Source organism: Plectropomus leopardus, chromosome 23, assembly GCF_026936395.1.
Source record: "Plectropomus leopardus strain MGB_pleo_1.0 chromosome 23, ASM2693639v1, whole genome shotgun sequence".
NCBI lineage: Eukaryota > Metazoa > Chordata > Actinopteri > Perciformes > Serranidae > Plectropomus > Plectropomus leopardus.
In genome coordinates, this window is record NC_142198.1 from 22,952,835 (window position 1) to 22,968,935 (window position 16,101).

Below are 16,101 nucleotides of genomic sequence, written 5' to 3' on the forward strand. Positions count from 1 at the left end.
ATTGATATTACTAAAAGTATAGTTCTGTTGAATTTTTTCACTAGCTTTAAAATAAAGAAGGAAGGCAATAAGCAACAACAAAGAAAACAAAGCCTGAAAATTAGCAAGAAATTCATAAAAAGTAAAAGGAAATTAAGTTAGTAAAAGAAAAAAAGGCCGTCTAAAAAACAACAAAGAAATTAACTTTGAAAAACTGCTAACTTAAAAAGTTAAAGCGTTATTAAAATGTTATTTTAATTATATATTTTCCCTAGCTTTTATAAAGTAATTGTCTAAATCTGCTAATTTTTTGCTGTTTGACAGTTCTTGTCAAGTTGCTCATTGCCCTTTTTTTCACGTTTTGTGAAAGAAATCACACCGATTTGCACAGGATTCAGACATTAAAATACTCGAAAAAAGGCGTCTGAATGCAGCACAGGAAAAGTGATCCATGTTTCAAAGGGTTAAAATGACGCAAGATGACTCACTGATGAAGTTGAGTAATTGTACTTTTTTAATGTCTGATCATAAGACCTGATTATTATATATACCTCCTGATGGCTGTTAAACATGAAACTGAAAACCACAACTTTATAATAAAAAAGAAATCCATACAGTCATGCCATATGTGGTCATCCCCGGTCAGATGAGAGAAAAATTCCAGCATGAAGGCAAAGAAGGATTTAAAAGAGGCAACGGTTTCATGCTCAGTCACTCAAACATCAGACAATCAGAGCATTGTTGTTAAAGCTCCCTAAAAGGTAGGAACTATTTCATCTGATTTGACTATCATTAAAATCTCACTAATATATCAGCATGATAAATTATGTTTGTTTTTCCTCATAAATAAGGTTAATTTAACTTTAGTTTACAAAATATTACATGGACTATACCAAGGTTCTAACACTATAGAAAAACAGATATAATGCAATATTAAACATGAAACGCTGAAAATTTATATATATAGAAATATTGTAATGCATGTAAATGTATATATACCAGATGAGAAATATACAGAAATATATATAAATATATTTAAGCAAGATTTTGGTTATATATGTTTTATATATATAGATAGATAGATAGATAGATAGATAGATAGATAGATAGATAGATAGATAGATAGATAGATAGATAGATAGATAGATAGATAGATAGATAGATAGATAGATACTATATGGAGAGTTTGAATCAATGTGTAAACATTACAAAATACTACTTCTTTAAATTGTACTTTAGTTTTACTGTAAATGTCTTCTGTCATTTTCTGTCTGTTAGATACAGTTTTATTAATTTTATCTTCTCTCTGTTTCTGTTTCTTCTTCTTGTGCCACCAAAGACAAAAAAAGGACAAGTGTCCAGACGGGTGATATGGATCCACATGTAGTGAAATGGAAATTATGTGAGTAATATTCAGAAATATTGTGTTTTCCTGTCTTCAAGCAAAAAATAATTACTAAATACTAAATGTTGTAAATACCAAAAAAGTATTCTAAATTTCACTAAAATGTATGCAAAAAAAAAAAAAAGAAAATTGTTAACCATTAAAAGTTGACTATTGGCTATCACTTTTTTGGAATTCAATTTCCGGACTGGTGGAGGCTTACAGTTTGGTTTAAATCAATCAATCAGACTTTCTTTATATAGCACTTTTCAGGTTAACTGTAACACAAAGTGCTTCATACAATGAAATCAAAATCTACCTGTCAATAGCAATAAACATAAATAAATAAATAGATGAATAATTAGGTAAAATACACAAACTCTTGGAATTAAATATGTAAAGTTCATGCAAAAAGACAATCATTAAAAATCGGAGCTGGGCTATCACTTTTTTGGAATTCAGTTTTACCGACTGTTAGAGGCTTAATGGTGTTAAGAATTTGGTTTCAATTCTTTTGTAGTTGTTCTGTGCTCAAGTATGTGATCTACGTGCAGATTTTCAGTTCCTTGATCTGTTTCCTTGTCAGTAGATTTGACCCAGTGAAAAAAAAACAGAAGAAAGACAGCCGTTCTGTTGTTCTTCTTTTGTGGTTTCGGCTTGATTTGAGTCACTGCATGATGAAATTAGGAAAGAGAGCGGTGTTTACTGGACTTTCCAAGAATAGACAGTCTGGCACATACTGAGAAGAATTTGATTTTAAGGATGTAGTCACTGAGATGTTACAGACGCTACAGATTATCAATACTATTTAGTCAATATTACTTGATTAATTTTAGTTAAAAGTAGGATTTAGTGCTGATTCCTTGAGAAGAAAGAATGACCATTATATTAAAAGATCCAGATATTTAATGTACTTTTACATTATAGATTTAGATAAGTATAATTTGTGGGTGAATAAAGTTGTATATGATAAATAATCAGTATGTATTTTTTTTCTCTGTGTTTCCAGTATTTTTCAGTGTGTTGCTGCTGCTCACGTTGTACCACAGTAACCCCTCTGCTGCTGTCAGCATGAACAAACACCTGGCTGATTGTCTGAAGGACAGGGACTACAAGGAGCTGCTGCAGACTGTGAAGAACGGCCTGCCATGCCGAAATACATCCCGTCATGTGATCATTATCGGAGCCGGCGTAGCTGGATTGACAGCTGCCAAGTTACTGCAAGACGCAGGACACAAGGTACAGGCAACAGGATGGTACTTAACTCTTTAAAACCTGGATGGACATCAGTTTTTGTCACGTGCTTCACTCAGATGCTTTTCACAACTATTTAGTACGGAGAAAAAAAAGATTTCTGGTGGTCCCACATTTTTTTTGTGTATGTGTGAAATAATGTTTTTTTGTTGTTGTTGTTGTTGTTTTTTGCAAGATTTTTTTTTATGGTGAGAACATTTTTTTGTGGTCCAAATATTTTTAGAACTCTTTTTTTTAAGATTTCCTTTTTGCTAGAAAAAATAAGTACATTTTTGGGCAAGATTTTTTTTTTGGCAAGAAAAATCATTATGTTGCATGAAAGTGCTCACATATCAGAATTTGAGATCATGTTGTGTTGAAAGTGCAGAGAGAAATGAAAAGTCCCTTGGAGCTGCGCTTCAGCCTCTTGTGGTCAAAATGAATGGAAATGAAATTTCTTTTCTCCCCAAAAAAACTTTTTTTCTCGCCCCCCAAAAATGTTTTCCTCGTCCCCGAAAGAAATGTTTCTCGCCCAACAAAGAAAAAAAATTCTCGCCAAAAAAAGACATTTTGTCACCACCCCCCCAAAAAAATTCTCTCCAAATAAAAAAAAAATGTTCTCCGCCATCTCTTTGTGTATCCCTCTTTCATGCTCACAGGTACATTAAATGAATGGGGTAAGCAAAAATATCACAAATAAAAAAATCCAGAATCAGACACTCAGCACTTTTTTTTCTGTTTTAATAAGGTGACCATAGTGGAGTCCAGCGGTCGTGTCGGTGGACGGGTGGAGACCTACAGGAACGAATCGGCAGGCTGGTACGCCGACCTCGGAGCCATGAGGATCCCGAGTGATCACAAGTGAGTGAAAATGTGTCTTCAGTTCGCAGTATCTGAACCTTTAGATATTACTGTTATTACGATTATTGGTATTATTATCATCATGTTTTTAGTTTTTTTGTGAATGTTAAATTTTGTCTTGTCCATATATATATAAATATACATATATATCTATATCTATATCTATATATATATCTATATATATATATATATTTATATATATATTTATTTATATATATAAAATGTATTTTTTTCTTCTGTTTCCTGAGGTACCTTTACTATGGCGGACTTGTCGCCCTCTTGTGGTGTTTGAAATTATTGTCTGTGACCTTTGTTCAGGTCATGATGATTTTGCCTGATTGCCACCCACACAAGAAAAGACTGTCTTGTGCCACATTTGCCTGAGGAAGATCTTGTACATTAAATCTTGTGAATAAAATAAAATTTAAAAAATCATTTTAAAAAACTCCATTGGGAGTTTAAAAGTATGTGGACCTTTCTCTGTTTTATGTATTTAGTAAGAGCTGCAATACCTACCTACAAAAAAAGACATAATAATTCATTTATTTCTGCATTGACAAAAATCTCATCAAAATCACTTCTATAAAAATTCTCTTCTTTTTTTCACAGAATCGTCCGCTGGTTTGCAAAAGCGCTGGGAGTGGAGCTGAATGAATTCATCATGGAGGACATCAACACGTTTTATCTGGTCCATGGGCTGCTGAAAAGGACGTACGCGGTGAAAGCAAATCCAGACATCCTAAAATACAAACTGCCTAAAAGCGAGAGGGGCAAGTCAGCAGATCAACTGCTGCAGAAAGCTCTGCAGAAGGTATTTAATCACCCAGAGATTTATTGAGTTAATCAATAAAATAAGCTGAAACATAGTGTGCAAAATGAATATTTATTAAAACATTTCTAATGAATTGATTTCCCATCTGTTAGCTGTTTGTCTTTCTGCAACCATTCAATAATTTCCAAAATTTCAGAGGCTGAACATATGTGTTTTAATTATGAAATTTAGATAATTTTTTTCCATCAAGTTCTCAAAAAGCATTATTTAAAAAAATATATGGAAGTCGAAATATGTTGTTTTAAAGCAGCGTGTAAAATATTCATCCAAAATATATATTAAAAAATTATCTTTAAAATGCTGTTGAAACAACACTTGCATATGTGTGAAAAGTATGGCCCTAAACTACAGCAAGTGTATTTTTTTAGTTATAATATGGTTTTTGGTGCAGGTGCCGGATGATGACACGACTTTAAATAACACATGAATGTAAATTTCTGCAGGTGAAAGATGAAGTGAAGGCGCACGGCTGCAAAGCTGCACTACGGAAATACGACCACTATTCTGTGAAGGTAAATCACGAGTCGAAAGCACTCATCTGCGTACTGCAGCAACAAATTATGTGAATTTTATGCTTCTGGAAATTTTTATCAGGAGGTTCTTACAATTGTACAGACCCAAAGTTAATGTGATTAAATCTTGAGGGAGGAGCTGGTTAATGGGCAGCGCCGGTAAATCACAAAAAATTCACATTTAATTATTTTATTTTATTTTATTTTATTTTATTTTATTTTATTTTATTTTATTTTATTTATTTGTTTGTTTTTTCTCACCTCTAGCCTCTGAAAAATTAATTACAGAGAATCATTAAAATCCTAAAACCCTCCTCACACTATTTGCTGCTAAGGTCGCAGTTATGTTTGAACACTGACTGTGGAAAACGTTGTCGTGTTGTTTCACAGGAGTATCTGAAAGAAGAAGGCGGCCTGAGTCCAGAGGCGGTGAGGATGATCGGAGACTTGTTAAATGAAGACAGCCTGATGCACCTGGCGCTGACCGAGACCATCTACATCCAGAGCGACGTCAACGACACCGCCACGTACGAACACATTTATAGTTTTTGTTTGAAGCGAGGGTACGCTTGAAACCAATTACCTGTTAAGGGCCGTGTACACCCGCAAATGTGATAAAACACAAACGTGATACAAATTTGCAGTTTTCAATACAATAATCTCACAAAGAGAATACATTTGTGTTTTTGTTTTTTTCTTATTGTAGGAGCTGAGCTGCAAATTCAAAGGCTCAACAAAAATACACAATTTTGCCTAAAATGCATATGCATGAGCACAGCCCAAATTAAAATAAATATATAATAAGCCAAATATATATATAAAGAAATTACACACATATCACATAGAAATAATGAAAAAAGATCAGTCTGTCCCTGAATTTTATCCAAAAAGCATTATTGAATAATTTGTTTTGATTTGTTTAGTTTAGTTAGATTTTGTTTAGTTGTTTCTTTTCACTCCTCTCAGCCAAAATTATCTAAAAATGAAGAATGAAAAGTGTGTAAAATGCACCAAACAGTCCTTAAAGGGTTAATGTCCATCATGCAGTGTTGGAATCACATTGAACATTTTGCCACGTTTGTGCCAGATTCAGTGATTTTAAAGCTGTTTCTTTTTGTGTTGAAGGTACTCGGAAGTGACCGGCGGGTCGGATCTCCTCACCAACGCGTTCCTCGCTGTCCTTGACGGCCCCATCTACCTCAACTCTAAGGTCAAACGCATCAGCCAATCAGATCACGGTGTAGTTGTATCATATCAGAATGGCGAAAAATCCTCTTTGACCGACATTTCTGCTGACTTTGCTCTGGTAACAACCACGGCCAAAGCGGCTCTCTTCATCGACTTTGAGCCGCCACTCTCCATCAGAAAGATGGAGGCACTGAGGTCAGTCCACTACGAAAGCTCCACCAAAATCCTCCTCACCTTCAGCAGGAAGTTTTGGGAAGACGACGGCATCCGAGGAGGAAAGAGCATCACTGACGGGCCGTCTCGTTTCATCTACTACCCCAGCCACAGTTTCCCAAACAATCCAAACATCGGCGTCCTGCTGGCTTCCTACACCTGGTCCGATGACTCCCTCCTCTTCTTAGGAGCGAGCGATGAAGAGCTGAAAGAGCTGGCTCTGAGAGATTTGGCGAAGATCCACGGCGAGTACGTAAAGTCTCTCTGCACAGGCGTGGTGGTGAAGAAGTGGAGCACAGATCCTCACAGTTTGGGCGCCTTCGCTCTTTTTACCCCCTACCAGCATTTAGAGGACGCCAAAGAGCTCTTCAGAAGTGAGGGCAGGGTGCACTTTGCTGGTGAGCACACGGCCTTCCCTCACGGATGGATCGAGACGTCCATGAAATCTGCCATCAGAGCTGCAGCCAACATCAACAAAGAGTCGGGAAGAACTCGTCGACACGACGAACTCTAGACTCCTAAATAATAATAATAATAATAATTACTTTATTTATATAGCACCTTAAAAAGACAAAAAATGTTTACAAAGTTTGACAAACTAGAATTAAAAAGATAATTAAAAAAGAATAAAAAAATAAAAATAACTGAAATAAAATTAAATTGAATTTAAAAAAAATAATTCATTAATAATAATAATAATAAATTAAATGTAGCATTTCTGTTAGGTTGCCTGAGGAGTTGGACATTTGGGCTGGTCCATATGGCTTTAAAATAATATCATAATATTTTTAGGCCATATCGCGATACATGGATACATGGATACATCGTGATACATCAACACTGATTTTAATGTCATGTAAATATTGGAAATTTTATTAGATAATGAATTATGCAAACTATTTATCCATCCATCCATCCATCCATATTCTTCCGCTTATCCAGAGTCGGGTCGCAGGGGCAGCAGCCTAAGCAGGGAAGTCCAGACTCCTCTCCCCGGCTACTTTGTCCAGCTCTTGCCGGGGGCGTTCCCAGGCCAGCTGAGAGACGTAGTCTCTCCAGCGTGTCCTGGGTCTTCCCCGGGGCCTCCTACCAGTAGGACGTGACCTGAACACTTCAGCCGGGAGGCGTCCTGGAGGCATCCTAATTAGATGCTTGAGCCACCTCATCTGACTCTTCTCAACGCGGAGGAGCAGCGGCTCTCCTCCGAGCTCCTCCCGGATGACCGAGCTCCTCACCCTATCTCTGAGGGAGAGCCCAGCCACCCTGTGGATGTAGCTCATTTCGGCTGCTTGTACCCGCGATCTTGTTCTTTCGGTCACTACCCAAAGCTCGTGACCATAGGTGAGGTCAGGAACGAAGATCGACCGGTAAATCGAGAGCTTTGCCTTTCGGCTCAGCTCCCTCTTCACCACGACAGACCGGTGCAGAGTCCGCATTACTGCAGACGCTGCACCGATCCGCCTGTCGATCTCCTGCTCCATCCTTCCCTCACTCGTGAACAAGACCCCGAGGTACTTAAACTCCTTAAACTTGGGGCAGGACTTCGTCCCCGATCTGGAGGGGGCACTCCACCCTTTTCCGGCTGAGAACCATGGCCTTGGATTTGGAGGTGCTGATTCTCATTCCAGCCGCTTCACACTCGGCTGTAAACCGATCCAGTGAGAGCTGAAGGTCACGGCCTGATGAAGCCAACAGGACCACATCATCTGCAAAGAGCAGAGACCCAATCCTGAGGTCACCAAACCGGACCCCCTCAACGCCCCGGCTGCGCCTAGAAATTCTGTCCATAAAAGTTATGAACAGAATCGGTGACAAAGGGCAGCCCTGGCAGAGTCCAACCCTCACCGGAAACGAGTCCAGTGAGGGTTGGACTTTTTATTACTGTTAATAATTAAATAATAGTGTTTGATATATTTGGTTGACTTGGGGTTTTCTTCTTTTTCTGTCCGACATTTGTTTCTCTTCATCATTAGCCAGATTATGTCTGCATTGTTCTGATTTATGTGCGAACAGCAACGGTTAAGCACTAGTTTTATTTTCATATGTCCACTAATTTCTTATTTCAGAATTAGCTCATCAGCTATATTTTAAGTTGCTCTCAGTGTACTTACACACTTTTTCAAGGACAACTTTGAGGGGACAGAAATAGACAAAAAGACAAAGACAAGGACAACAAAGGTAAAAGAAAATAAAAAATAGAATTTTAATACAAAAGAACAGAGTGTGAAATAAATATCAAATGATTAATAAAAAAGGGTACCTTAAATACACAAAGTAGGTGGATATATATATATATATATATATATATATACAGTATGTCTATATGCAGTACACAGTGTGCAGCATTAACATTGAACAATTACAATAATATATACTTTTTTTAAAAAAAAAACAGTGTGCATTTAAAATGTATGAATTATTTGTTGGTAAGTGAATTTTTTAGTGTTGACACAACATGACAGACAAAAACGAAAAAAGTACCAGAAAGCAAAACACAAATGCAGCCATTCACTGTATTTGCAAAAGCTGAGACTGAGAGTTATAAATGTGTTAACAAAATTAACAAATTAAGAGATTTAGTCAAGGCCAGGTTACAGGAGCTGTACGTTCTGCATCAAAACAAAAAAAAGACAAAAGAGCAGCAGTGCAGCAGCCTTCGATGGTTCATATTTTGGGACTCGATTACAGTAAAGATGACCTGATATTACCCGCTCAAAGCATTTATTGTTACAGTGAACTTTATGATGGGTACTCATCTATCATGCAGCAGGTCTAAAGTTCAGACAACTATTAATAAACTGTTAATTAACAAAGCGTTAAAGGGATAAATACACGTATAAAACAATGGATCAATATTCAATCTGAATTATACTCACCATCATCACTTATTCTGTTTTAATATTCCAGTAATCTTTGTCTCAAGATTCAGTTTCATTCTTAAGACATAAATGTACCTGTAGTCAGTAGGAGAGCACGTGAAAGTTTTTATTACTTAATACGGGGTAAAAGTACTCTGCGTGTATCTTACTTTTACTCTGGGGCAAGACAATCTTTTAACAAGCATCAGGTATGTTCCTCTGACATCCGAAGAATTATCTGATGAAAAGCAATTTTCCATTCAGTGAGTTCAGTGCATGAATTTCACATCGTTTCTGAAATACGCTTTAAATGTAATAATAGTAATACTAATAATTGACACTTTTTTGTCATCATATTGTGATTTCTGAAATGACAAGATTGGCTTGTTTGCATGCGTAAATGTCTGTCTGTGTGTGTGTGTGTGTGTGTGTGTGTGTGTGTGTGCTTTATCACTTCTGTTTTTATTCCCATGATTTCCACAGCTCAGTTGTGCCTTTCCCTTTAGGACTGTCAGCGTTGGTAGCTTTTGTGTCGATGGTTATTTTGATGCCATCAAGTAGTTCTCAAGAAATACTGTAAACTATTGCTCAATGTCCACTGTGGCGTCTGCAAAAAAACAAGCAAGTTGGTGCAAGCCCATATTTTCCAGAGAAAAGCAGCAAACTGTCAATCATTGTTATTGTCATTATGTTCATTGGCTACCTGTAACATTAATATTCATGCTAAACATTGATGGAAAAAAACAGCACAAGTCGTATCAATGCATCTTTTGCATCTTTTATTGAGACGTTTTATTGTGCCATCACAGTGTTTCTCCAGAAAGATTTTAAGATATGTTGGTATTTCTGCTAACCGTGTGAGGGTTATCACTGTGCATTCACAACCTTTTATCTGAAGGGACCCGTTTCAGTCACTGAGTGAAGAGTCGAGTCCTGACTAAGTGACATATTTTAGAAACATTAAATTTTGTATTTAATGCACAACAATACAGAACAACTGATAAACTGTACAGTTAATCCAAAAAGTGAACACAGTATTGAAGATTGTCCAAATAGACCATTTTAAATATTATTTCCTGTGAATAATGTGTCACTGATTAGTTTCACTGATATTTATTTTTATACAACTCTATCTGTATTATACATATAATTTGGCAATGCATGTTTTATTAAGCTAGGGGGGAAAGTATATTTATAATGATCTTAATTACATATTTAAAATATTTTTTTCTTTTTTTTAGCACCTTTTCATTTCCTTGGTTGTTGTTGTTTTAAAAATGTCTTTCCTCATTTTATTTAATTTTATTTGTTTATTTCTAATTTTCAGGTAATTTTCTTGTTCTTTATACTCATTTCTTGCTAATTGTTTGGTTATTTTTTTTGCTGCTTATTGCTTTCTTTCCATGTTTTACTGAAAGAATTACCGACTATCACTAAATAAGAAGCAGAGCTGGAAGCAATGCTACATATGATCATGCATAAAAGTGTGCACGCTTGCAGGTTTGCAGCCTTTTATTTAAATGTGTTTGTTTTCCCGTCCTCCCGTGTCACTTAACACATATTTTAAAATGTTATTTGATGCCAACTGTTGAGAAACTTCTGCAGAGCCGGTAAACTAGTTAAACTAGTCTCACTTGGCTGACATTTTCCAATTTTCCACAGGCTTTGAATCACAGCTTTAAGGACAATTTATCTGCAAAACAGTTCACCTGCTGACAGAGAAACCAGTTGATGGTCACCAAGATACTGAGATGGATCCACATGTACTGAAGAGGAAATTATGTGAGTATTTCTGAGCAATATTTTTTTTTCTTTCATTTAGGGAACGTATAGTCTCAGTGCATCTTTTTTGCTGTTGTTAATTTAAAATACAAAAAATATAAAAGATGTTGAGTTTTTTTGCTTTTACATCTTTCTTTTACATTTTTGCAGTTTTGTATTATTTTTGTCAGCCACAATCGTTCTATTTTTCTGACCCACAGACATATATTTAACATAATTTACCAAAACTCCTGAAAAAAGATGTGTGTTCACTGATAATTTGTTAATTCTTTACAGGAACTCTCAGTTTGCTAGAATTATTTAACCTGTAGCCAAATGTCCCATTTTTTCCTTTTACTGAGGATTAATTGAAATGAATAACTGGAAGTGTTCGAGTAAACTAATGCAAATTACATAAGTATCACAGAATTATTAACTCAGCCAGAATCTCTATGTGCCGTAATAAAATGCTCAAATATGCTCAATCAAATATCAACAAAGATTAAATATCCTTTGATAGTTTGCTTTGGGAGTAAATGGTGTGTTTTCTCTCATGGTGTGTTTCCAGTTGCCGTCAGTGTGCTGCTGCTCGTGCTGTTCCCCGACTGCACAGCCGCCATCAGCCTGAGGGAACACCTGGCTGTTTGTCTGAATGACGCAGACTACGACGAGCTGATGGACACTATTGAAAACGGCCTTCCACACATAAACATATCTAATCACGTCGTCATTGTCGGCGCTGGCATGGCTGGACTGACGGCCGCCATGCTGCTGCAGGACGCAGGACACAAGGTCGGTGCAGGTGGTTCATATGCTGCACATGTTATTATGAGAGTCAATCCCAGGTGGTCTTCATTCAGATGCCTTTCACAAAACATAACCAAAATGGTTTGATTTCTTTTAAAAATGTGGAGGGAAAGGCAATGAGCAACTCAGCAAGAAATGTCCCACAAATATATATTAAAAAAAAAAGGGTAAAGGTTGACAAAAATAATTCAAAAGTTAGTTCACAAAAATGGGGATACTAATTAGTAAAAGCTGTAGGAATGCCAAAATACCACAATACCTGCAGTACTACCTTTGATTACTTGCCTTACTTGTGTTGTTCTGTTCTGACAAGGTGACGATATTAGAGGCGAGTGGTCGTGTCGGAGGACGGGTGGAGACCTACAGGAATGAAGAGGAGGGCTGGTACGCTGAACTGGGAGCCATGAGGATCCCAAGTTCTCATCGGTGAGTATATGATAATATATATATAGTATAATATATATAGAATTTTATATATATACATAAGTAATATAGTGTTACAGTGTTTGAACAGGTGAAGCATCCTGGGAAGTTGTCCTCTATCCTTTGAACTGGCCACCAAAGCCATGTTGCAGAGGTTTACTTACAGGTTCGAATGAACATATCATTTGTGGATTCCTGTGAATACAGCTAACTCTGCCGCCGCCGCTCCTCTGTCAACAGCATCGTCCTCACGGTTATTGAAAAGCTGGGGATCGAGGTCGGTGACTTCAAGATGCTCGACGACAACACCTTTTACTTGGTTAATGGGTTTCTGGAGAAGACGGGCACAGTGCGAAGGCGTCCTGACGTTCTGAATTACAACGTGTTGCCACATGAGAAAGGGAAGACACCAGATGAACTGCTACACAAAGCTTTGCAGAAGGTACGTGAAACTTCCACTGATGAGCTTCCACCAGTTTGCTTTTTGTGTCAGGCCTGCCACACAGTTTTTCTTTTCTTTTAAGGTGAAAGAGGAAATGAAAGAGCACGGCTGCTGGGCTGCAATGAGAAAATACGACCGTTTTTCTGTACAGGTAAAATACACTATAATGTCATGAAATTTAAAATGACAAAACTATTATTTGTAATTTATTATGTGAATCAATACCAACATCTAATGGTATTACACAAAGCATTCATTTCCAAATGTAACAGTCAGCTAACTGACTGTCAGAAAAGTTAAATAAGAGAAAACAACTCTGGTTCAGGTTAAGATTATGAATGCAGAAGAAGTTATCCTGCACACATCTTAAGGGGTAACTTTGCCATTTTTCAACCGGACTCTGTTTTTTCTCTGTTTTGGTGGGCGATTAATGTAGAAAACAAGTTTTGAAATTAGTTCAGTTCTGACTGATAGAGCTGCAGCCAGTAGCCATGAAACAGGTTGCAATATGCGCTCTTGAGGCATGTGCGCACATTGACTGTACATCCACCAGAGGTGCTTGTTTTTGTCACTGACGGGCTCAGATTGTTATTCTGTGTCTGACAGCATAATTGAAATGATCCCCTCAGAGATTTGTTAAAGAGCAAAATCATTTTTTGTCTACCAAAAACATGCCTAAAATCATTTGTGATTTGTTTCTCGTTAAACTAAAGGGATCTTACTATCGACAAGGATCCTTTCCATAATGCTGTCAGACACAGAATAAATATTTGAGCCTGTCAGTGACAAAAACAAGCACTTTTAGTGAATATGAGCCAGGTGGTTACCATGTGGCCTGTTCTGCTGGCTGCAGTGCTGTCTCTCAATTTTGGAAAACAATTACTGTTCAGATTAGTTACTTACACACAAAAACATTGGAAAATAGGGTCTAGGTTGAAAAATGCAAAATTTAAATTGTCCATTTAGGATTTTGCTATGAATTGAAATGAATTGCAATTGGTTGAGCAACATGTACAGAAAAAACAGCAGTAAAAAGTAACCACCGTGTACATAAATCTATGATTTCTGATGTTAGTCATCCTCACTACAACAAAACGTTTCATCAAAAAATTTTGTTTTAAAACACCAGCAATCTGTTTGAGTCACCCTGACTGCTTGACTCTGAACTTTGTGTAACAGGAATATCTGAAAGAAGAAGGAGAGCTGAGTTTAGAGGCGGTGAGGATGATTGGAGACCTGCTTAATGAACAGAGCCTCATGTTCACAGCGCTGACTGAGATGCTCTATGACCAGAGTGACATCAACGACAAAACTACGTGAGGACCGACTTCCCATATTTACTACACTGCTCAAACTGGAAATGTTAATCACCATGGGCGTATAAATGAATGGCTCCAATGTTGCAGCATGTTCTACCCCCAAGCTCTCACATATTGCCACTTTCATCTCTAGTTTCCAATTTTGCATCATAATCTGGATATGTAACAGGAAATATGTTTGCTAATACACAGCATTTGCAAATTTACACCTCTCTCTACAAGAATGCATCCAATAAGAGTACAGATTTGTTTTGCTTTGTTTTTAAGGTACTCAGAGATCGTTGGTGGGTCGGACCTGCTCCCCAAAGCTTTTCTTCCTCTTCTCAAAGACTCTGTTATTCTCCTCGACTCCAAAGTCAAACGCATCAGTCAGTCAGATAACGGTGTGATCGTATCGTACCAGACGGGCCAACAGTCTTCTCTAACTGACCTTTCTGCAGATTACGTCCTGGTAACGACCACAGCCAAAGCAGCACTTTACATGGACTTTAACCCCCCTCTCTCCATCCCGAAGATGCAGGCACTGAGGTCAGTCCACTACGACAGCTCCACCAAAATCCTCCTCACCTTCAGCAGGAAGTTTTGGGAGAGGGAAGGCATCCGAGGAGGAAAGAGCATCACTGACGGGCCGTCTCGTTTCATCTACTACCCCAGCCACAGTTTCCCAAACAATCCAAACATCGGCGTCCTGCTGGCTTCCTACACCTGGTCCGATGACTCCCTCCTCTTCTTAGGAGCGAGCGATGAAGAGCTGAAAGAGCTGGCTCTGAGAGATTTGGCTAAGATCCACGGCGAGTACGTAAAGTCTCTCTGCACAGGCGTGGTGGTGAAGAAGTGGAGCACAGATCCTCACAGTTTGGGCGCCTTCGCTCTTTTTACCCCCTACCAGCATTTAAAGTACGCCCAGGAGCTCTTCAGAAGTGAGGGCAGGGTGCACTTTGCTGGTGAGCACACGGCCTTCCCTCACGCCTGGATCGAGACGTCCATGAAATCTGCCATCAGAGCTGCAGCCAACATCAACAAAGAGTCAGATGGCACTCAACCCCATGATGAGCTCTAGGGTCCTAAATCTGCTTTCTAAGGCATTCAGTACTATAGTACTGACGAAATGTTTGTGCCAAATGAGCAGCACTTTTTGCTTGGTGATTGTATTGCTTTTCTCAGGAAACTGCACTGTTTGTACATATACCTATAAAAAGCAATGTGCCAAAATTCATTAAATCCGACATAATCAGTAAAGCTGTGATTACGTGACCGATGCGATGTTTCGAGTGAAGAAAGAAGTAGTATTAAGAGCAAAAGGAAAGGTCAAGCTATCACAGGACTTTCTCCCAGGAGACTAGTCTTTGAAAAACATGTGAAATGAAATTTTTTTAATTTGAAAAGTTTTTTGGTTCCTTGTGACCATGTTTCTTTTCCTAAACCTAACCTACATAAGTTTACTTTCCTGAATGTAATCTCAGTATCTTTACCTTTCCACACCTGACCTATATATTCTTACTACACGTATAACTTACGTAGCTTTACTAGCCTAAAACTTACCTATGTTGATTACATAATGTGATATTAACTTACCATATTTCTTTTTCTAAACATAACCAAGATATGTTTACTTTCCTAAACCTAGCCTATGTTACTTTAGTATCCTAAATCTGACCTTTGCCTGAACCTACGTAACTTAATGTTCAGTACGTAACTTTAGGTTAAGTAACTTACATGACAACGCCATTTGTGGGCCACTTCATTAAATGTATCAAATATATATCAAGATATCAAACAAACCTTTATATGCTCTTATCGAGATTAAATTTGTGGATTTTTGGCTGGATTTTACGAGGCAAAAGTATAAAGAGATTTATAAGGAAATTAGCATTAGCATTGTTGTTTTAGCTATATTGTTTTGTGTTGTGGGAGGGTTTTTTTGTGGGGATTTATTTTTGAATTTCAGGTTTAATGTTGAATGTCTCATGCATCTTTGGGTTTTCTTCCTTTTAGCGTCTTGGGACCATGTTGGAAATGAGTTGTTTTGGGGGTTTTTTCCACTTATTAAAGAACAAATTCAAATCATAACGTAACTTTAAATAAATTTGTTTCACTTGCACATTTAGTTGGTCTGCTATTATCTGCCAAGCTTTTTCTCCATGTTTGATTATAACATCTGTATTTCCTTTTTTTAAAAAAATCACATTATATGCTTTACTTCCTCATGCATTTCCATGAGAAGTTGCTGCCCTCTTGCTAATAACTACACCGCACACGTTTTCTCCATGTCTGCATCACATGGTCACA

The 16,101-nt window shown here is 37.4% G+C and overlaps 2 protein-coding genes across 3 annotated transcripts; both read left to right on the forward strand.

Annotated features, from left to right (window-relative positions):
• Positions 1-703: 703 nt before the first annotated feature.
• On the forward strand, positions 704-8,032 carry LOC121962097 (L-amino-acid oxidase-like). Its single transcript, XM_042512291.2, has 8 exons — positions 704-740; positions 1,319-1,381; positions 2,373-2,602; positions 3,345-3,457; positions 4,067-4,268; positions 4,733-4,801; positions 5,192-5,328; positions 5,927-8,032. Exons 2-8 carry the CDS (start codon positions 1,351-1,353, stop codon positions 6,714-6,716), a joined length of 1,572 nt encoding a protein of 523 aa, XP_042368225.2. The 5' UTR covers positions 704-740; positions 1,319-1,350; the 3' UTR covers positions 6,717-8,032.
• Positions 8,033-8,656: 624 nt separating this feature from the next.
• Positions 8,657-15,913, forward strand: LOC121962098 (L-amino-acid oxidase-like). 2 transcript variants are annotated; one of them, XM_088073437.1, is made up of 8 exons: positions 8,657-9,323; positions 10,723-10,842; positions 11,390-11,613; positions 11,942-12,054; positions 12,292-12,493; positions 12,576-12,644; positions 13,673-13,809; positions 14,080-15,913. In XM_088073437.1, the coding sequence occupies exons 2-8, from the start codon at positions 10,812-10,814 to the stop codon at positions 14,870-14,872; spliced, it is 1,569 nt and encodes a 522-aa protein (XP_087929563.1). In that variant the 5' UTR covers positions 8,657-9,323; positions 10,723-10,811; the 3' UTR covers positions 14,873-15,913. The 2 variants fall into 2 exon arrangements, with proteins under 2 accessions (XP_087929563.1, XP_087929562.1); XM_088073436.1 differs by having other exon boundaries at positions 8,657-9,269.
• Positions 15,914-16,101: the final 188 nt, after the last annotated feature.

What these genes read in the sequence shown, in the direction of transcription:
- LOC121962097 (XM_042512291.2), top strand. Translation starts at nt 1,351, where the DNA reads ATGGATCCACATGTAGTGAAATGGAAATTAT. An exon ending in TGCAGAAAGCTCTGCAGAAG is followed by an intron (nt 4,269 to 4,732) that starts GTATTTAATCAC and finishes AAATTTCTGCAG; the next exon opens with GTGAAAGATGAAGTGAAGGC. An exon ending in GACGTCAACGACACCGCCAC is followed by an intron (nt 5,329 to 5,926) that starts GTACGAACACAT and finishes TTTGTGTTGAAG; the next exon opens with GTACTCGGAAGTGACCGGCG.
- LOC121962098 (XM_088073437.1), top strand. Translation starts at nt 10,812, where the DNA reads ATGGATCCACATGTACTGAAGAGGAAATTAT. An exon ending in TGCAGGACGCAGGACACAAG is followed by an intron (nt 11,614 to 11,941) that starts GTCGGTGCAGGT and finishes TGTTCTGACAAG; the next exon opens with GTGACGATATTAGAGGCGAG. An exon ending in TACACAAAGCTTTGCAGAAG is followed by an intron (nt 12,494 to 12,575) that starts GTACGTGAAACT and finishes TTTTCTTTTAAG; the next exon opens with GTGAAAGAGGAAATGAAAGA.